Source organism: Humulus lupulus, chromosome 6 (genome assembly GCF_963169125.1).
Source record: "Humulus lupulus chromosome 6, drHumLupu1.1, whole genome shotgun sequence".
NCBI classification, from domain to species: domain Eukaryota; kingdom Viridiplantae; phylum Streptophyta; class Magnoliopsida; order Rosales; family Cannabaceae; genus Humulus; species Humulus lupulus.
Genome location: NC_084798.1, coordinates 2429847 through 2452307, shown reverse-complemented (window position 1 = coordinate 2452307; position 22461 = coordinate 2429847). Strand labels below are relative to the sequence as shown.

Genomic DNA, 22461 nt, shown 5'->3' with positions numbered 1-22461 from the left:
CCTTCCAAGAATAGTTTTCCTATAGATTCTCTGCCATATGTCCAAGTGCCTTCGGACAATTTCAAAGTAGAAATATAGTTCCTTCATCTTCTTATAATGGTCGATGCATGGAAAAATTTTGTGCTTCTGTCCCCTTCTCTTAACCATTTTATCCTTGATTTCTGTTTCCAGAAAATTTCCTCTCTTTACAGTACCTCATTTAAGTTTTTCCTAGCCTGAAGCTCCCGTTTAAAATCATTTGGGGTATCAAATTCTACCTTTTCTAACTCTGCTTTAGCCAATCTGATTTGGTCATGAATAGAACGGAAATGCAATCGATTCCATTTGGCTAGATTTTTCTTTGTTGCTGTGAAATTATGGTTGAAATTTCTAATCTATTCACCTTTGAAAGTTGATTGCCAAGACATTTTGATTACCCATAAATATTTAAGATCTCGAGTCCACATGTTCTCAAATCTAAATGGTTTTCGAATTTTCTCTTTGTCACCCAAGGTATCCATTATGATCGGATTGTGGTCCAAAATAGAGCTTAAGTTATGAAGCGTGGCTCTTAGGAATTTTATTCTCCAATCTGGATTAGCACGGCATCTATCCAACCTTGCCCTTTTTAGAGTGCTTAACCCCCCTGACTCAGTGTATTTCATTCTCCATGTGAATTTTCGTCCCGAAGCATTGATGTCAATTAGGCATGTTCTTGCAACCATTCTTCTTAAGTCAAACGAGTATTTAGACGTATTTCCTTGTCTACTGTAGTTGATACACTCAGAGTCCTTCAGAGTTCCATTGAGATCCCTCATAAGCAACACGTGGACTGCAGCGGAGCTCACCAACGATCATATTCTATTCCAAAAAATTTCCTTTCCATGATATGAAGGGGGCCCATAAATTGCCATGAGGATCCAAGAAAATTCAGGTGGATCCGAAGAGATTGAAGCTACAATAACATTTTTATCAGCCTGTATAGAGGAAACATCCACTCTTTTTTTCCAATAGAGCCCAAAGCCCCCAGACAAACCAATTGGTTCAACATATATCATTTCAGTATAGTGGAACGTACCTAACAAATGAGTGAAAGCATCCCTTGGAATTCTTGTCTCGGATAAGATTAACATTTCCAGTTTATGGGCTTTTATCAACTCCGCCAAGTCGTGAACTGCCGAAATACGGTTGATACATCGGCAGTTCCAGCCCATAGCTTTCATGGGGATCTTGGAGACTTTTTCGGGCCAGTCTCCAAAGCCCCAAAGTGAAAAACCTGTCGAGTGATGTTATTGTTATCTAGTTGAGCTTCCTCTAAAGGAGTTTGTTGATTAGGGACATCCCCCGGATCACTGCTTTCATCTGTTTGCCTAAGTTCCCTAATGAAGTCCTGGAATTCTTTATCCCTGATAGAGTCAACAGTGTCTTCACTGATGCAGTAGACAGTGGAATCATTTTGTTTTTGGGTTTTACATGACCTACCTCTCTTTTTTCCACTCAATGACCTAACATATTTTATTTTGGTTACTGGGGTGGTACTCGCTATATTCTTGGCTTGTGATGGTGAGCAACTGATTGATTTTATTTTGGGAAAGGGACTAGATCTCTCTTGTACTTGGGTACCCGGATTGAAACTCGGCATAAGTAAAGCGTCTTCCACCTTGCTTAAGGGTAGGCCTTCACTTGAATGAAGGAATTCCTTTGCCTTCACCACCTTTAGAGAGAACTCAGGATCCAGTGCTAATGAAACCATCGCAGAAGAAGAAGGTATAACCCAGGTGCCAATCTTCCTTTTTCTGTTGATTCCCTGATCATGGTCGATAAGGTCTTCAAACTCTAAAGGGGGATTAATAATTGGTTGTATTGGCCAGTATTTGTCTGTGGTTTCTCGGTCCAAATACAAATGAAAAGATTGGGATCAGCTTCCCTCACTAGGCCATGGAATGGCTTGAGAATTAGGCCCCAAAAAATGCCTAAAGGATTGGGTCCTATCCACTTGAAAGGATACTTCAATGGATTTGGGGGCAGTAAGGCCACCTCATTTGGGCCCTTTGAATTATAGATTGGAACCTTATTGCTCGAAATGGGCTGGCCCTTAGAAAGTAGTTGTACGCCCTAAATATCCACGAGTTATTAGCGAGCTAGAAAATGGCATAATTCAATTCGCCACGTGTAAACCGTCCACCCGGAGCTGCTGTTACGAGTTTCCACCTCTTTAGCCCGAGCTGATCAAAGAGTTAGCAGTGTACTCAAAGGCAACGAGTCAGCAGTATGGATATCACAAGCTAGCACTACATCAAGCTCGAGGTGCGACATAGATCTGGCACTCCCGACTATTTGTGAATTCAACCACGCAATGTAAACGTGCGCATATCAGACATCACATGTCTATTCCATTTCTGAATTCTCAAACGCGTAGTATAAACGTGCATGTTCAGGCACCCCACGACTGGTTTGGGCCATGCGGCCCATTATCTCCCCTTACCTATTGATTAGACAACACCTCATTGTCAGGTTTTAGGAATTAATCATAAGTGTCACAGAGATGACATGATGGGTAAAAAGATCACGGGATGACCCCCTTTACCAAAGCCCAGATATCCTCTCCCTATAAATACCGAGACCCTGGACGTTGCAAGGGGTTGGCGTTTTTATTGTAAAGAAACACTCTGTAAGGAATACTCAAGAGATATCAATAATATTGGCTGGTGGATTCGAGGGATTTTAACCTTCGAACCACCTAAAAAGAAAGGAGTGATAACCTACCCACAATACTAATTTCGACAGTTTGGAATTTAAATATTTTCATATTATGGTTCACTATTTAGCACTAATCCATCCCGTTTATTCGTATAATTATCTGTTGGCGAAGAACCGCGTCAACAGTAGTCTACTTAACAAACGTCTCACTTTACAAATGTTGCAATTGATGATGGTATCACCTCAATCCCTATGCCAAATCAAATAAAGTTTCTCTAGCTTCTCCATGAAGTAAAGGAACAAAAACTAAGCAATTGGAAAAATAAAAAGACTACACAAAAACCTTTCAATACTATTATTTGTCTAATTAGAAGTAGTGGCATTAATCCAAAACAATGACTCTGCCGCTCTAAAGATGAATGACATATTTCTCGATCTATTGATAACAAGTAGTTTCAACTTAAATGTTTTGCAACCAAAATATATAATTAGCTACAGTGGCATTTGTTTCATCTATTGTAGAACAACAAGATAAACTGTTGTTTCATACAAGGAATGATGTGTTGCCAAAATGGTTCAAAACTAGTCATTTCAAATTGAGAATTACTAAGGATCACCAATGATGTCCAACACCACAAGGAGATGGCGTATCACTATTGATGCAATTCAATACTGGGTCCTACATATTTGAATTTAATAAGTATTATGAGGTATCACTAACCAATTATGAGGTGTCACCTAGTATGGTATTGGATACCTTAAGGTGTCAAATAACAACACTTTTTCAAGTTAAACATGTCAACTTCATATACTATAAAAGCCAAACAAATGATTAGCTATTGACTTTGATAGAAATGAGAATAGAGAAGCATCCCAACTAGGTCGGCACCCAACTCTAAAGCCATCTTCTGCACTCTATCCAATATATAAAAGTAAAGAGAATACAAAGTTTAGGATAACAAAGAAACATCAAACGAACTAATCACCCATAAAGTTGTCCTAGAAAAAAAATTCCATAGGAAAGCCTTATAAAAACCCCTAAAAAGTAAAACCCAGTAAGAAAAAACTGCAGAGAGGATAAAAAGTACAATGCTTTACAAGGAAATCTATTTAAACAAAACAACTTAGAACTAAAAAAATATCTTTAGAAATAAAAGAAGATAACAAATCATTCGGTCCACTAAGTGAAAAATGTCAAAGAGCCTTAGAATGAAGACAGTCAGCTGATTGATTTCCTTCCCTATAAATATGAGAGACCTGAAAACACATCGAAGTCAACAAACCATTGAGAAGATCCCATGACAAGAAAACCAAAAAGAACATCACAAAAATCATAGAAGAAAATCTTGCCTTTGAACACAATAAAAGCAACTTCAACAATTCATCCATCTAACTTGATTTTTTATCACAAATAACAATGGTTCCTCGCTGAACAAGGATGACTTAGTTTGAAAATAAGGTTTTTCATCACCCAATACATATCTATATATGTATATATATATATATATATGTTTTTTTTTTACACACAGCTACATCATTTTTCTATTTTTAGTACATATATAAGTTGTAATGCATATATCATAGTAATTTAGAATATCCTACAAATTTTATAAAATTTTAGATAATTTAAGATGCCAAAAACAAAGTTTCAAATAATTTATTTTACACCCGTATAAAAAAAAAAAACAGGTATGCGTGCAAAAGGCAATTTGAATCTAAATTTCAGCACGCTTAATTATTCAAAATTTGCTGAAAATTACAAAATGTCCTAAATAACTAGGAATTGGTTTACAATTGATTTATTTACTAAAAATAGAAAAAGGAGAACCAAATTGACTCCATGAATTCATACATATATAGAGAACTGATGGAAAGAAATACTAACACCTGATTTCAGTATGAGTGTGCATCTGCAGTATCAAACTCCTTTGCATCTTGGCGATATACCAAGCGAATTCCACATTGTTTTATTCTCTCTTTTCCAATGCTATCATTTGATTCCCCAAAGTAAAACTCAAACGAGGCCTTGTCAACTCCAGATAAATAATTCCAATTGTCTTTTTGGTAAAGATACCATATGAACACATTGCCCGATGACCAGTCTAAAATGTCATTGTTGTCTACATTAGAATCTCCATCAGAATCAAAAGTAGCTTTTTGTCTTGGTAAAGTGGAGCAGAGCTTAGAACTTTGACCATCACTCATTTTAAAAATGTATTCACAACTTAAGTCCTCCACACCAGGATTTGAAGTGCTCGGATCAAAATCAACAACAATGCATAAAGCAAAGCCCAAGAAGCTAAAATAATTATCTGAAGAGGGAACCAAGTTTACTTCTATGGAAGAACCCACAGATTGATTAGTAAACCACAGAGGAATTGCATTTCCAGAATAGGAAAAAATCGCTCTAGGACGATTTAAATCCTACATTAATCAATAGACAAGCAAGAATCGTTTTCGTTATTTAGTGTCGAAACAATATAAACTTTGGATAATTCTCCTATAGGGTTTCACTTTAAGCCCTACCGGTGGGGCTCTCAGTATTCTTGACCTTTGAATAGTTTTCGGTGCAATTTTTTTTATGACTGTGTATATTGTAGCTATTTAGAGCATCGACGCGATTTTTAGAAAATTCTGAATAGTTTACAGTACCGAAAACTAGATTCAAACATGTTGGTGCACGCGTGACTAATCTTTTTTATGCCTGTGAAAAACAACATATTTGAACCTAGCTTTCAGTACTGTAAACTATTCGGAATTTTCTGAAAAATTGAAGGATACTCTAAACAACTACAATATATATAGTAATAAAAAAAATCACGCCAAAAACTGTTCACGAATCGAGAATACTAAAGAACTCCACCAAACCCCTATAGGAGAATTGAAGCCCCTATAAACTTTATTGTATCTAATAACAGAAAGAGACATACCTTAAAATGAAAGTCATTGTAATACTTTTGGAAAATATTATCCTCAAAATATTGGCTCGCCAAAACATTATGCACCGTGTAAAATAGAAAGCACTCACAACAAGTGAAATGAATACCATACTTGAGCCCATCATCAGAATGTAATCTGAAGAAAACTTTTAGATTTGTGGTGGTGATAGAACAAGAACTTCTGCACTTGGATTGTTGAAGTGTTTGACTATTGTAATAATATGATAGACCAGCAGTGGTATCACTTGGACCTAGGACTGTTAATGAGGGCAAACCATAATACGACAAAGTCTTCACTTTTGGATACTTAGAAATGTTGATTTCAGAAATTTTAGGCATATTGTAGATGTTGGTTGGAATAGACTTAAGATTTTCACAACTAGCTAAATCTAATATCTTTAGCATGACTAGACGTTCAATTGATGATGGTAGCGCTTCAATCCACGTTCCACTTAAATAAAGCTGTTCTAGATTCTCCATAGGCTCCAAAATTTCTGGAAAGTATTTCAATCGTGAGCAATTGTACAAAGAAATTAGTTTAAGAGACTTCAACTTACAAATGTTGGTTGTAATAAGCTTGAGATGTTTACAGTTGATCAAGTACAACTTTTCAAGCAGAATTAGTTTCTCTATTGATGATGGTATCTCTTCAATCCATGCTTTTTCAAAAATAAGTTCCTTTAGATTTTCCATAGGCTCCAAGATCTCTGGTAAGCATTTTAATTGCCAGCATTCTATGAAAGAGAGTATAATAAGAGACTTCAACTTACAAATGGTGGTTGGAATAAACTTGAGACTCTTGCAGTAGTCCAAGCACAACTTTTCAAGCATAGATAGTTTCTCTATTGATGATGGTAGCTCCTCAATCCTTGTTCCCATTAAATAAAGTTCCTTTAGCTTCTCCATGGGCTCCAAGATTTCTGGAAAACTCTCCAATCGAAAGCAATTTTCGAGGAATAATTTCGTGAGAGATTCTAACTTACAAATGGTGATTGGCAAGCTTTCAAGCTTCCGGCATTGATTCATGTACAAGATGTTGAGAAAAGGCAGACACTCAAAGGATGAAGGATTGACTTGTTGTATTGAGGTTTTACTCAAATCTAATCCTTTTATACTCTTTGGAAGCTCTGGAAACTTGTCAATTAGTATGCATCCATACAAATCTAGGTATTCCAATGACTCCAAATCAGAAAGATTGTTGGGAAGATTCCTAAGAAGTTTACAATTGTAGAGATCTAGGACAAGAAGATTATTGAGAGAGCAAATTGAAGAGTCCAGTTCTTGTATTGCTGTGGAGCGCAGGCATATGAATTTTATGTTACCTGACATCTGTGAAAGAGTTGTGAGATTGTGACACCCTTTGAGATCAAGCAAGCAACTATAGGCCCCATCTGTCCACAGATAACACAATATAGATGGCTCTATCTTCATGTAGCTATCTAAACTTGCCATCAATTCTCCAGGTTTTGGGCGTTTAACAAAGGGTTCATCATCATGAGCTTCATATAGTTTATAAGTTGTAGCATTAAATTGTGATATTTGTACATTACTTCTGATTCATTTTCTGCATTAATAATGTCATGAGCATTGTGAAATCTTATCGGAGGAAGCTCAAGTAAACTTGTACAACCATGTAAGCGTAGCAATTGAAGATTTGCTTGAGAGAGATCTGGGAGACAAGTCAGCTTCTTGGAGTGAGAAAGAATGACATATTTTAATGTTTTAACATCCTGGTCCTGCATGTATGTTGTCACATAAAGAGAAATGACAAGCATTATTAACTGATTAATCAATATATATATATATATATATGACAATTCTAATTCTTTCCTAAGGGCTTTACTTTAAGTCCTACCAGTAGGGCTCTCAGTGTTTTCGATTTGTAAACAGTTTTCGGCGCGATTTCTTTTTATGACCATGTGTATTGTAGCTATTTAGAGCATCCTGCAAATTTTCATATAACTTCTAATAATTTATAGTACCAAAAACTAGGTATAAACATGTTATTTTCACGTGCATAAAAAAATTAGTCATGCGTGTAACATGTTTGAACTTAGATTTCGATACTGTAAAATATTCGAAGTTTTCTGAAAATTTGCGCCATAAATTATTCACGGGTCGAAAACACTGAGAGTCTCACCGATAGAGCTTAAAGTGAAATCCCTGTAGAAAAATTCGCATATATATATGTATAGATAACGGAAATTCTTAATTAGTTGATTATATTCGAACCTAAACATGATCAATAAATGAATTTTATGTACCTGGGATGCATTCCATAGTTTCTCAAGTTGGCTATAGCTCATATCAAGATGAATAAGCTTACATGGTGTGAAAGTTGACCCTAAAGAATCCAATGGATAGTGATACCACTCCAGATATCTAAGCTCATCAGTGAAAGAGCCACGAAGACCATGAGGAAATTGTAACCGAATGCACGAATATCTTGTTGATAGTTTAAGAAATCTTAGAAATCTCATCTTTGAAAAGACAAAAGGGTCCAGGTTTATGAATGTTTGTAGTTCGTCCCTGCTGCATCGACATCCACTACAAAAAATATTAGTTTTAGTCACAATAAATTTTGTCACTAAAAACAAAAAATTTGTGACTAAAAAAAAATCACATTACTTATGTCATCACTAAAAAGTCCGTGGTTAAAAATATTAGTCACAAAAATTATAATTTGTTGTCACTAAATGTATTTTTAGTCACAACAAATTTTATCACTAAAAATAATAGGTTGTGACTAAAACTACATTAGTGACAACTTGTGATTATGTATGACTTTTTAGTCACAAGTAATTTTTTGTTGTTACTAAAAATGACATTTAGTCACACAAAATATATGTTGTGACTAAAAAGTTGTCACTAAAAGTTACTTTTTTTTGTAGTGATCTATGGCCACCACGAACACTGAATAATAATTTTTCACGTCTCTCATGTCGACCATGATAATAGCTATCATCAACATGGAACATTCCTTCGATTGTCGCAGTAGCCTTGTACAATTTGAAATTTCAAATCAAAATAAAGTTTGATTATTTAAAGAAATTTCAATGATAGATTCACAAAATTAAACTATTAATTACCTTTATTTTCATGATAAAAACATATGTAAATAATTGGGAAAATAAGAGTTTGGCACTTGTTTTGTTTTTCCAAATCCGTGATTGACCTATGTGTTTTGTTAAATGACAATTTGGATTCTGTGTTTTACAAAATAAATCAAAATAGTACATTATACCCAATTTTGGTCAAAAATAATTTCAAATATAATCTTTCATTCTTAACTCCTCGACCACTTTCTCTGCTTCTCTGAACTCATCGCATCGCTAACGATCCAAGAATTGGTCTAATTATTGAAAATATTTTTGATCAAAATCAGGTCTAGGGTATTATTTTGATCTATTTTGTAAAATACATGGTTCGAATTATCATTTAACAAAACACAGGGACTGATCGCGTATTCAGGAAAAACATAGGGGCTAAATTGGTATTTTTCCTAAATAAATTCATACCTTGTTTTCAAAACCAAATTTTGGTCTTTAAAGGAGTTTACCTATTATCAAATAATTATGTTTGCCAAAGAAATATAATTAATATATTCACAAATAAAAATACTCACCGAGTTACTTCTTAAGACATGGCAAATATCTTTGGCAATCCATAGCCTATTATTCAATCCACGAGCAATTGACCAACCCATTTCTTTCAACAAATCATGCATTTGAAGTCTACCCTCACATATAGTTATCAAACACTTATCAACAAGAACTTCAATAACAATGTCAAAACAACCACAATCATCCAAAATTTCCTTCACATAATATTTTTTCTCACCTCGAAAAAAACATGCTATATCAAGAAATATGTTCTTCTCCTTAACATCCAATCCATCGAAACTCATCTTTAGCACTTGTAGAAAACTTTCATCTGGTTCTACTTTCAGCTTCATCAACAAGCTCTGCCACACTTCTTCTCTCTTTGAATATAGATGACGACCTAAAACTATAAGAGCAAGAGGAAGGCCTTGAGCATAATTCACCAACTCTCTTGAAATTTCTGTACAACTTTCTCGAGCAATTTTGTTCTTTTTCAAGGCATGCAAATAGAAGAGTTCGAGAGCTTCATCTTCATCGAGTAGCTTTAGGTTGTATATCAACTTTTCGTCATCTCCAATAATATTCCGAAGCACTTGTAGATTTCTACTTGTTATGATAACTTTACTTTCAGAATTCAACCAAACACGACTATCTCTAAGTAAAGAATCATGTTCACTTATATTCTCTATATCGTCAAGAACAATGAGTAACTTTTTATGATATAGTCTTTCCTTTTCAATATCCAAATCTTCCAAGTCTATATATTTTCCCTTATTGGATAGTAGTCTTCCAAAAAATTCTTGTGCCAAATAAGTCGATCCATGTTTTTTGACTACTTCTTTAACATTTCGTAGAAAACAATGACCATCAAACTGGTGACGAAATTGTTCGAACACGACTTCAGCTAAGGTGGTCTTACCCAACCCACCCATGCCACAAATCCCTACAATAGGAGCATTTGATAGCAACCTACAGAGATCTTGTATAGACTTATCAATTCCAACCAATCCTTGCTTTAAGTTACTAGTTGAGGAGGATGTGTATCTCAATTTTCCTCGAATATAGTTGACAATTTCATCAACTAACTCAGCATCATTCCTAGATATTATAAATTATATATATAGTTAGTTAAAGATCGATCTTAATTTAACTTTTAAACAAATTCAATAATAATAATAATCCCACAAAAAACTAGATTGTATCTGTACAATTTTTATATGAGAATTGCTTAGGAGCACCACTCGTGTCTAACTCTACAAAAAGGTGTTGTACCACTATTTAGGGGTGAACATTTGACCTGAAAACCCGCAAACTTGACCCGACCAAACCCGAATTTTTGCAAACCCATCAATTTTGGGTGAAACCCGATCCGAACCTGACATGGTTCGGGTCGGGTTCGGATTTTGAAATTAAGGGTACACGGGTTTGGGTGTAATCCGAACCCGAACATAATTAAAAAAATTAATATTTTTTTCAAAAAGACCCAATTTGTAAAAAAATCAACATTACCAAACTAACAACAAAGTTAACAAAAAAACATGTGAAAAGTTAAAAAAAAATCAAAAAGTGTAAAAAATGGTATTTTTGAAATTTTTTTACCAATGACCATTTTCGACCCAAAACCCGACCAAACCCAACCCGACTAAACTCAAAATCTGAAATCATCCCAAAACCCGAAAATTTCGGACCAGATTCAGTACCACTTTCCTCCACCCAAAATCCACAAAACCCGAACCCGATGCATCTGAAACCTGAAAACCCGACTCGTGTACCGCTATTGGTGTAATTCAAGATCGGGTCTCACACATTTAAATTTAATAAATATTATGAGATATTGCTAACCGTGTTCTACCTCCACTACAAGAAATATAAGTTTCTACTTCGTTTTTTACACAAACAATAATTAAAAACAAAGTAAAAGCTTCTAAATAGATTTTTACTTCACTTGTGGGAATGAGTACGCTTAAATAAAATTAGTTATTACTTCGCTTTTATAAAAAAACGAAGTAAAAACCATGAAAGGCTTTCCACTTCGGTTTTTATGAAAAAACCGAAATAAAAAACTATATACTGCAAAAGGTTTTCCACTTCGGTTTTTATGAAAAAACCGCAGTAAAAAAACAACATTATGTAACAAACAAGAGTCTTTATTTTTTTGAAACCCTTTTACTTCGGTTGCTATATATAAACCGAAGTAAAAACTAAATGGCTAAATATTTAATTGAGCAAAAGCCCAGCCCGTTTATTTATCTCCCCAAGTTGTATATATAATCAAATTAATTGAGAAACCCTAAAGTAGTCCTTCATGTTCATGTGTTCCCAGCCGCCACTCTTATAGCAAACCCATTTTATCAAAAATAAAATTCAATTTCTCATCTAAATCTCTCTGCACTTCTAGTCACAGATCCATGCTCCGCCACATGCCGCCGCTGCCATCACGCTAGATGCATCCCCGTCGCCTCCTTGCCAAGTTCCTTCGTCGGGAGAGTCACGACGCCAAGCTCCGTCACGAGAGTCGCATCCCTACTGCTTCCCTCATCTGAGTCTCTTCCGCACCGTTATCATGAGCCGCTGTTACAATTTCAGACCAAAAAGAAATAGAAAAGAAGATGGGGACTCAAGCAATAAAGTGTTTCCTCAGAATGTGAGCTATTTGATTCTAGCTGAATCAATTTTCTTATCTTTTTGAAGAAATTGATCTATTTTCTTTCTTTGACCACTATTTTGTTTTTAGGATTTCAGTGAGGGTCTTTCCGAGAACTTCATGGGTTCTCTTTGTCTTTTATATGTAATCTTTTTATGTGCCAGCCACATTAATGATAATAACTTTATTTTCTTGATCATGTTGACATGAAAGAACTTTGAAGTATGAATTATAAGATTGAGCTAGAAAAAAAAAAAGACAGATTATTATTTTATTTCACAATAAGATAACAATGTTTAAAAATCTGTAATGTTTTGAGATCTTGAACGTATTATAGAAATATATCTGGATTGAGTAATTTATATGTAAATCTTTTTTTTGTTTATACAGATATTACTTCGGTTATTTACAAAGAACCGAAGTAGTAAGTGTTCTTAAAATAATAAGCGACATTTATTTATACTTTTAACTTCGGTTTTTACGTAAAAACCGAAGTAGAAAGTCTATTTTTCACTTTGGTTATTACGTAAGAACCGAAGTTAAAAGTTAATTTACTACTTCGTTTTTTTCAGACATTTAACTTCGCTCGGATACACTGCGGTTTTTATTTGGTGTGAGAACCGAAGTGTATATGGAAAAAGAACCGAAGTAAAAGCCTATGCTCCTAGTAGTGCTCATATGATGTTGGCACTTTAAGTTGTCAAATAGCAACACTCTTTTAATATATATTCACTTCTTTGTATGCAAGTTTATGTTATATCAATAAGGTAGTTTGAATGATATGACAATGCTTGTTTACCAATAAATACAAAATATCTCATGAGTTCATTTTTTAATTTGTAAGAATTTAATTAAATAAGGAAATTAATACTTTCTTCCTATTTACTTGAAATTGTGTTTTATATGTAATAATATGACTTAAAGATTTTATTTAAATAAAAAAAATTACATTTTGAAAAATAAAATATTATGTACGTTCACCTTTTTAAACAAAGTACCTTTTGTAACATTCCACGTTTTCTATACTTAGTTATTTAGAGAAAATATAATACTATGTTAAAAAGGTAATTTATTTAGAAATTTATAGATTTAGTCAACTAAGAGTTATATAAGTTTTCACCATATTTTACTTCGTCCCGAACTACTTTGGTTGAGATTTTATGCGAAAATCAAAGTAATTCTACCTTATAATAAAAGATGAAGTAGTAGCGAAGCTATTTTCATCAATTTCTCATCAAACAATCAAGAAAGTATAAGTAATTATAGAAATCATGAATCTATCTGTATATTAAAAAAAAGTATTTTCATGAATTGTGAAATTATTAATTTATATATCAAACGAAGACTTATATGTGTGTTTTTCTAAAAAAAAACTTATTATCTTACAAATTTAACAAATTATTAATTCATCACATTAGCTCCTAATAATGGAGTATTAATTGAAATATTACAGTGTATAACAGTAGTACTAGTGAAGTTGGAGAAAGAGAACCTGGTATTCGACACATGCCATCCTGAAAGATTAGATGCTGTAGTCAAAGCGCGCCTCCATTGTTGTATGATAGAATCACTGTAACTTTTTTTACGTTTCACAAACGCATCTGCATAGCTTCCCTTTTGGCTGCGCACATCCGATGGATCGACGTGGTAAAACACAGGCAGAACAATCTGTTTCTTCTTCTCCATGCGTTTGATGATATGAACCAGTTCATCCAAGCACCATGAAGAAGAAGCATAATTTTTGGAGAAAATAACTAGAGAAAATCTAGAGTCATCTATGGCGTGTAGAAGAGCTTTGGAGATCTGATCTCCTCGTTCAAGTCTGTCATCGATGTAGGTTTCGATTCCGTTGCTGATGAGTGCTTTGTAGAGATGACTGGTAAAACTAGAGCGGGTGTCTTCTCCTCTGAAGCTAATGAAAACAGCGTATTTCTTTCGACTGGTGAGAATAGATAGTTGATTATCATCATCATCCATTGAGAATGGATTGTTGATTATATCAGCATCGATCCATAGACAGTTTTGGCATATAATAATGATTGATACTAACCTCAAGGAGAGGACAGTTTAGTAGATATGTAAGTATATAATGTCAAAAGTTGTGATGACTAACCTCAAGTCAAGATGCCAAATACAGGCTGTAGAGCTCACATGTGTCGATAACGTAAGTATATATATATATATATGTCAATTTTTCTAAGGGATATCATTTTATGCCCTACCGGTGGGCTCTCAATGTTTCTCGACCCATGAATAGTTTTCGGCGCGATTTTTTTTTATAACTGTGTATATTGTAACTATTTAGAGCATCCTGCAAATTTTCAGAAAATTCCAAATAGTTTATAGTACCAAAAACTATGTTCAAATATGTTGATTTCCACACGCATAAAAAAAAAATTAGTCACTCGTGCAACAATATGTTTGAACTTAGTTTTCGGTACTGTAAACTATTCGGAATTTTCTGAAAATTTGCAGGATACTCTAAATAGCTACAATATACACAGTCATAAAAAAAAATCGCGTCGAAACTGTTCACGGGTCGAGAACACTGAGAGCCCCACCGGTAGGGCTCAAAGTGAAGCCCTATAGGAGAATTCTCTTATATATATAGAAGATTTCATAATGATTATTACTCATAGTTACCGTAAATTATTAAACAAATTTTTGATGAAAATTTTTTGATGAAGAGTGATTATAATGGTGATGAAAATATATAAATCAATAATTTCGAATTTTTTAGATTAATTAGCTAATAAACATTAATTGGAAAGATAATGGTCACATTAATTATTCCCAATAATTCCAAAATAGTTTTTTTTTCTCATGGAATGGATAAAAAGAATGAATGAAGAAGGAATGGAAAACGAATATTAAATAAGATTTTTTTTTATTTTTTATTTAATAAATATGTGACCGTGGTAACTCTTCCAAAAATTTGAAAAATCAAATTTTATTTTTATAAATATTAATTAACAAGTATAAATATAGATCATTGATCTTAATTTAATAGTTAATATTAAAGTAATAATATATAGATAGTAGCTATTAAAAATGACCATATATATATATATTTAGGGGTCTTTGGTACCAAGATTTGATTTGGTGGGAATAAGAATGTTGAATCTATTCCATGTTTAATAAATTTATTTTTGATGACTTTGAGATTTATGTTTCCAAATGGATTCTATTTTTTAGCTTGATTTGAGGATATTCTTAACTCATTTAAACACTTAATTTCTATTTTCCCTTAATCTAAACTCAATTTAACTCTACTTCCTCAAACTCAAACATCGTTACAAACACCCTTAAATAAATGATGTTTTATAATTATTATTAGACAATAATGGTACTTTCGTAGAAGTACCGGGCCCAACATGGCTCCAACTACTTGCAGAGTCAACACTAAACACCATGATGTGAGCTGTAATTCATGCACTTGCCAAAGTCTAACTAATAAAATAAGAAATATATATTAAAAAAAACATAAAAAAAGGGTGATGACAAATAACTTTTTGTAAAATAGCTTTTAAATCAATAAGGGGTGACTTTGATGCAAATCAAGTGTCAAGTTTGAATATTTCATCAACTGATCGAAAATGTCCATGATGATATAGCAAGTTTACTTTGGATTATTATGATTCAATAATAATGTTAACAGAGAACAACATGAACTTCTCTGGAGATTGATGCTTAGATTTTGGCGAGACACTTTTTTTTATCATATTTTGATCAAAATTTGACAACTTCATATCTTATAATATCTTTGAAAAACTGTAAACTATAAACTGTAATCTTTGAAAAACTGTAAAGCTTAGTTAACAAGTAAAATAGAAAGGGATATTTGCTTGATTGGTTTGATTAAATCGATAGATGGTTAGGTTAATAATATAAGGGGAGTGTTGCCCAAATTTACAAACAATTAGCTTTATATAGGCATAAGCTCTATCATGTGCTTATTTAGTGTTGTTTCTTTTATTTTTCATAGACATAGGAGAATATATGGATAGAAAATGGATGTTAGCGAATAGGTTATCTGCGGAATATAGGAACGGGGTCGATTTGTTCATGAAGTTTTGTTCGAAAAATGTGAAAGACCCAAATTTTACTACTTGTCCATGTCATAAGTGTGGAAATGTTAAAAATATGAATCTTAAAAAGATCAAAGAACACTTATATTTCAATGGGATCGATAAGAGTTACACAATTTGATATTACCATGGGGAGATAACTCATATTGCTCCAACTCTGCCAAGTAGACCAAAAGGAGTGAGGAGGCAGGAATAATTTAATCTTAGAGGAGTCTTCTTGTAGACAATTAATGACTTTCCTGCTTATGAAAATTTATCTAGGTCTAATATGAAAGGATATAAGGCTTGCCCCGTTTGTGAAGAAAAAACATGTTCTGAATACTTAAAACAATCTCGAAAAATATGTTATATGGGACATAGGAAGTTCTAGCCTAATATGCATAAATTTCGGACTTGGAAGAAGGCATTCAATGGTGAACAAGAGTTTGAGGAGGCTCCTAAGCCTTTGAATGGGATCCAAGTACTTTGGAAGATGTCTAAAATTGGGTTCAAGTTAGGGAAGCCTAAAGTTCACACACTTACAAAGATGAACACATAGTCGAAAGGCTAAGGTTGTGGAGGAGCCGAAAGAGTGTTATAAAAAGAAATACACTTTCTTCGAATTTCAATATTGGTCTTTCTTACTTATACGCCATAATTTACATGTTATTCACATAGAAAAAAAAATGTATGCGACAGTTTTATGCACATATCATGCTTATTGTTGTGATTTGTTGAACTCGTATCTTAATAATCGTGAGGAGATTGTATTAGTGATCGTCAATGCTTTCAATATTTTTTTCTCTATGAACCTTCCTAATGTCGAGATCTCTGATAATCTATGCATTAAGCAACCTCACATAAGTAATTGCAACTTAAATTATTGAAATTTTATAATTACTAAGTAGAATAATATGTACGCATTTTTTAATAATTAATTAGTTATACTTTTAAATAATTAGCGTCCACACCAACCAAATAATGTGGCATGTGGATACTACACAATGAGAATGTTTAAGGATTTGTTTGAACATCCGAGTCCAAAACATTACTTGAGAACGATATTATTAATTAAACATTATAAATTATTTTTGAAACCATATATATATAAATGTAATCAAATAATTAATTGATATATTTTACTTTATTAACAATGAATAATAATGAAAAGACTTCTTCTTTTATATATATAAAAAATATTGTATTAATACGAATGTAAGACGTATGGGGTGCCTTTTATTACTACTATTCCAAATTTTGGTACTAGAAACACTTTTTCGTATCCTTATGAGTCAGACAATACTATGTTATTTCCTATGCTTGTATTGGGTATATTTACTTTGTTCATTGGAGTTATTGGAACTCCTTTCTTCACTCAATTCAATCAAAAAGAAATTACTCTGTCCCCGCCGTCAAGTCGTTCGCCTGGTTTCCGAAACCCCATTGTGAGTGAGAAAGAGAGGCCATGAGGTAGAGACGACATGAGAGAGAAAGAGAGAAGTAAGATGGGAAAATGAGAGAAAACAGAGAAGTTGAGATAGAGAGAAATTAGAAGAGGCAACTGAGTATGTGAGAATATCAAAATTAGGTTAGAAATGAAATGGGCTTCGACCCATATTTTTTTAATATAAATGCATTTGTGTTAGTGGAGCACTGACGCAAATGACGAGGTTTGTGACCGTGCCCCACTAACGCAAATGCTCCCCTTAACAGCAGCACTTGGTCGCTGACGCAAACGATCCCCAATAACGTCGTTAGTGTTAACTGATGCAAATACAATTTTATTTGTGACAGTGTCCAACTGCCACAAATGTTAAATCTCGGTCAACCGTGTCAGTTAACTGCATTGACTAATGCATTTGACTGACACAAAAAAAGTATTTTGGTGTAGTGATATGATCTGATTTTGGTCATGATACATTTTTTGATATATGCATGTATGAACTGTTATGAGCATGATTGTGATTATGTCTTTATAGTATGATGATTTATGAAAGTATGAACTATATAAACATGCTTGTGTATGCATGTTGATTTAAGTTGAGTGTACAGACTGAAGGGATTGTCACAAGGATAGTAGGCTGTTGCAAGAGCGGTATTATTAGATTATGATGTTATGTATATATTATGGGTCCGTTTAGAGCTGTAAATACGGGCCGGGCTTTTGAGCACGGCACGAAACCGGCACAAGCCCGGGAGGCACGAGCACGACACGGCACGAAAAAATATGGGCTTGGGCCAGGCACCGCACGACACGGGCTTAGCATGGCACGGCACGACAAGCCCGAAGGCACGACACGAAAGCACGAACAAACTAGCCCGAAAGCACGACACGATAAAAAAACCCGATATTTTGACATTAATAATCGTAATAAATTTTTATTTGTCAATAATTAATAAATTAAAATGATAATATATGTCTTATTTTTTTCAATGTTTATATTTTTATAATTATATTAATTTATTTTAAGATTTGTTAGTTAAATTTTTAGCATTTATTAGTAGGTATTAAAATTCTAATAATTATCTTTGATATAATTTTGTGTAAAATATTGTTAAAAAATATATAAAAATATCTAAAATTATAATTTAAACAAAGAAATGTATTTGGTTTTGTGGTAAATTCATTGATGGTTAAAGAGGAGGTGGAGGGTTCAATTTTCCATCCTCACATTTTTTAGCAAAAAAAAAGTGGGCCTAAAAGTGGGCCCGAATATAGAAAGTGGGCCGGCCCGAATAAGGAAAGTGGGCCGGCCCGGCCCGACTTGGGCCCGACACGGCACAACATGGGCCGGGCCCATGAGCCGTGCTGGGCCTACTCTTTCAAAAATGGGTCGGCACGAGCACGGCACGAATTGAATATGGGCCGGGCCCGGCTAGACCCGAATTTACCGGAGGCACAAAAAATGTGGGCCGGGCCGGGCGGCCCACATTTACAGCTCTAGGTCTGTTTGGTAACATTTAAATAAATAATTTTTTTATTAAATAATTAAAATTTTGGAAACAAACACTAAAACACACGTTCGGTAAATTACTTTCACTTTTTATTTTTTAAAATTTTAATTAAAATTTATGAAATTTTGAATTTTCTCACTTTCAAAATTTTTTTAAAACGTATTTCATTTCTTATCTCTTTCTTCTTCCTGTAGCCACACAATTTTTCCCGCAGAAGCATCAATGGCTTCCTCTTGGCCATCTGGTGTGTCAAATTCTCAAACGATGGCACCTTCTTGGCCTCCGCCTCTCTCGACAAGACCATTGCTATTTGGTCATCCTCGTCGGCCACTCTGGGGGCATCTTCGACCTTGCCTGGTCCTCCGACTCCCACTACATCTGTTATGCTTCTGATGACCGCTCTCCGCATCTGGGACGCGTGCTCAGCCATAGGTGAATGCGTCAAAACCCTTCGTGGCCACTTCGAGCTAGTTTTCTGCGTTAACTTCAACCCCTAGTCTAACCTCATCATCTCTGGCTCCTTCGACGACACGATTAGGATTTGGGAAGTCAAAACCAGCAAGTGACTTCACTCAATTAAGGCTCACTCTATGCCTATTACATCCGTACACTTTAATCGCGATGGATTGCTTGTCTGGTAGTCATGATCGGTCTTGCAAGATTTAGGACTTCGCCGTTGGTGCTTGCTTGAAGACCCTTATTGGCGATAAGGTCTTTGATGTGTCTTTCGCTAAGTTTCCCCCCAATGGCAAGTTCATACTCGTTGCCACTCTCAATGACCCACTGGTAAATCCCTTGTCAGTTTGGTCTTGTCTATTGCTACAAATTTGGTTAAATGATTATGCCATTTTTATTTTGTGCGAATTGTGTTATCATCCTTCAATAATTGAATTGTAGTAATTGAATTATAGTTTCCTTTTTTAGCTATTGATGTGTTCATTTATCCATTTGAGACCCAAAGTTCATTCAGATCATGATGTCAGTAGCGGCTCATGGAACTTGTCAATTTTTCTTGCATTATAGTTACTGAAGTAGTCTTTTTTTTGTCTAAATTTTTTCTGTCTTTGGAGTTTTAATATTGTTGAGCTTTCCTAATTCTTTAAAATTCTTTATCAGGTACTTCCTCAATCTCTTTGGATTAAGAAGTTTATTTAGTCTCATTGTGGGAGAAGAAAAAGATTAGTGTTTAAATTTCCATATCTTGATATGCATGCTGGGTGTCCTCCAAAAATCAGAAACAACAATTAGTAATGTGATAAAAATATAAACTTGATATACTAATCTTTGCCATTCTTTGTTCTGGCCATGGTAGACACACAGCGTATGATGCAGATGGGAGGATTCGACTTTGATCCAACAAAGGTACAAAAGTAAATGGTTTGGGATTTAGTATTTTAACTATCAAGGATGTCTTTCCTTTTTATTGTATCATGTTTTTAGGGCTTAACTCTAGTCTTCGTGTTATTTTTCTTACGCAAGATCTTGGAGTATGCATCATGATATGGTTCTTCAAGTTGTATAGTAATTTTCTAGGGTCAAAGTACAATAATTTCAGGAATTACAAACATGCATATTGCCACTATTCTTATATTTTTCTTCTCATGATAAGCATGTAACATCATATGAATGATAGGAGTATGTTCTATTATGTTTGTTTTTGTGACGTGGGGTGGGGCCTGTATTCGATGCTTATTTATATATTAAAGAGATGCCTTTTAGATCTATTATGGCTCAAAGTTCATGCTTTCTATGCCTTTGCAATTTCTTTTTCTCCATTTGTGTTTAGATAACTACTATATTTCATTTTAGTTAATATGGACAATGCAAGATAAATAGAAATAGCTTTCGATTGCTGCCTTCTCAACCCATATTAGGCATTTAACATGGATATTCATTTTTTTTATTTGTTGAGTTTTTGACCATTTCTTTGAGAATCTTTCTAAAGTATATGGGAACATCTTAAGCAGCCAGCTTTTGGAACTGGTTTGTTTGTATCCTATGTCTCAAGTATTGACCATTGAAATCAGTTGCGTGAATATAAGCATTAACTTAATCAAGAATGTGGATTGTAATAGGAATCATTAAGCAGGATTTCTCAAGCAAATGATGCCCTCTTAATGGTCTAATTATAAATTTTATGTGTATTCAAAACATTAGTAACAAAATCGTTCTTATTTGTTGAATTTCATCATCTCTACTGCAATCTGTACTTGAAGAGCTACACTATTATTTCACTTTCAATTTTCTCTGGATCACTTATTTCTTGATATTGTTCCTAATAATGATTATATACACTTATATGTACATAATGTCTTAGGCAGATGGAACTCAAAATAATTTGCTATGGCTTTGCTGGCTTCGGGTCAGTGTTCCACCATCAAGGAACATATGCAGGGCAATGGGCACTTGACTTATTGAGGAAGCTTGTAAAAATCACATTTACTCATATTTCAACAAAAACAAAGATGCGGGCTATTTCTGAGAAGATTTCAACTGAAGAAAAATTGGTTAATTACAAGTAGGTACAAGTAGGTTTGCTTATTTTAGTTGGTTTTGAATTTCAGTGTTTTACATTTTGGTTGAAAGATTTAGTTATATAAATTTACTTTGGTTAGTTGCATTTATGTCATAAAATGAAGAAAGAAAGAGAGGCATACTCTTAATTCTCTTTCTATTTTTGACACTAGGTGGACTTCTCCTCATAATTCTTGGCGTTCTTCATCATCACAAGGGGTGACTTTTGCGGAGGTTGTGGAAGCTGCTGCCATCAGAAACTGTCTGAAGCCATTAAACTATCTTTGAATTGCAACCTTTAGGTGGTTTCAAATTGTAAAACAGTCATTGATGCTATTCATAGTACTGAGGCGAGTTTGAAGGACTACCAAAATATCATCACTGAGATTAAATTACGCTTTGTTTCTTCTTTTTGCTCAAGCTTTGTTCACATTCCTAGACATTGTAATAGGCTTGCTCATAACTTAGCTAATTTTTGGCTTAAAAAGTCTACAAGTTGTTTTTGGCTTTGCTAATATTCCCAGTTAGATCACTCATGTTTCTTTAGCTGATTTATCATCTTTGTAGCTCTGTTTGTTAGAATGAAGATTTTCTTTTTTTGTACTATAATTTTCTTATATTTATATTTAAAATAAAAAAATATTTTAGTTTAGAAAATAAAAAATAAAAACATGTTTACCAAACATATTTTTTATTTCATATTTTTTTAAATAAGAAACAAAAATAGAAGTTACCAAACACATTTTTGTTTTTATTTTTTAAAAACTAAAAACAAAAATAGTTACCAAACACATTTTTATTTTATAAAAATAAAAAAACATAAAACAAAATTATTTTTTTATTTTTGTGTTTAAAAAATTTTACCAAACGCAACCTATATTGTTATACATTGAAATATGCATTATGATTTTTGCACTTGTGAGTTGGTTGACTTTCATATGGTTATGAATTGTTTATGTTTTGGGCTGTGTCCAATATAGATCTTCTTGTTGGGCCTTGACTCACGGATACTCTGTATACAAGTAAAGATAAAGGCAATCAATGAGTATGTTCCACTACTT

The 22461-nt window shown here is 33.8% G+C and overlaps 2 protein-coding genes and 1 pseudogene across 2 annotated transcripts; 1 reads left to right on the top strand and 2 right to left on the bottom strand.

The window, feature by feature from the left end:
• Positions 1-4572: 4572 nt before the first annotated feature.
• Positions 4573-7197, bottom strand: LOC133783620 (disease resistance protein Roq1-like). The gene is made up of 2 exons (XM_062223269.1): positions 5610-7197; positions 4573-5103 (listed from the first exon to the last, which is right to left on the bottom strand). Exons 1-2 carry the CDS (start codon positions 7068-7070, stop codon positions 4573-4575), a joined length of 1992 nt encoding a protein of 663 aa, XP_062079253.1. The 5' UTR covers positions 7071-7197.
• On the bottom strand, positions 7070-13841 carry LOC133783618 (disease resistance protein Roq1-like). Its single transcript, XM_062223268.1, has 3 exons — positions 13278-13841; positions 9244-10326; positions 7070-7354 (listed from the first exon to the last, which is right to left on the bottom strand). The coding sequence occupies exons 1-3, from the start codon at positions 13839-13841 to the stop codon at positions 7070-7072; spliced, it is 1932 nt and encodes a 643-aa protein (XP_062079252.1).
• Positions 13842-13953: 112 nt separating this feature from the next.
• LOC133783617 (COMPASS-like H3K4 histone methylase component WDR5B) lies at positions 13954-22003 on the top strand (annotated as a pseudogene).
• The last annotated feature ends 458 nt before the right edge of the window (positions 22004-22461 follow it).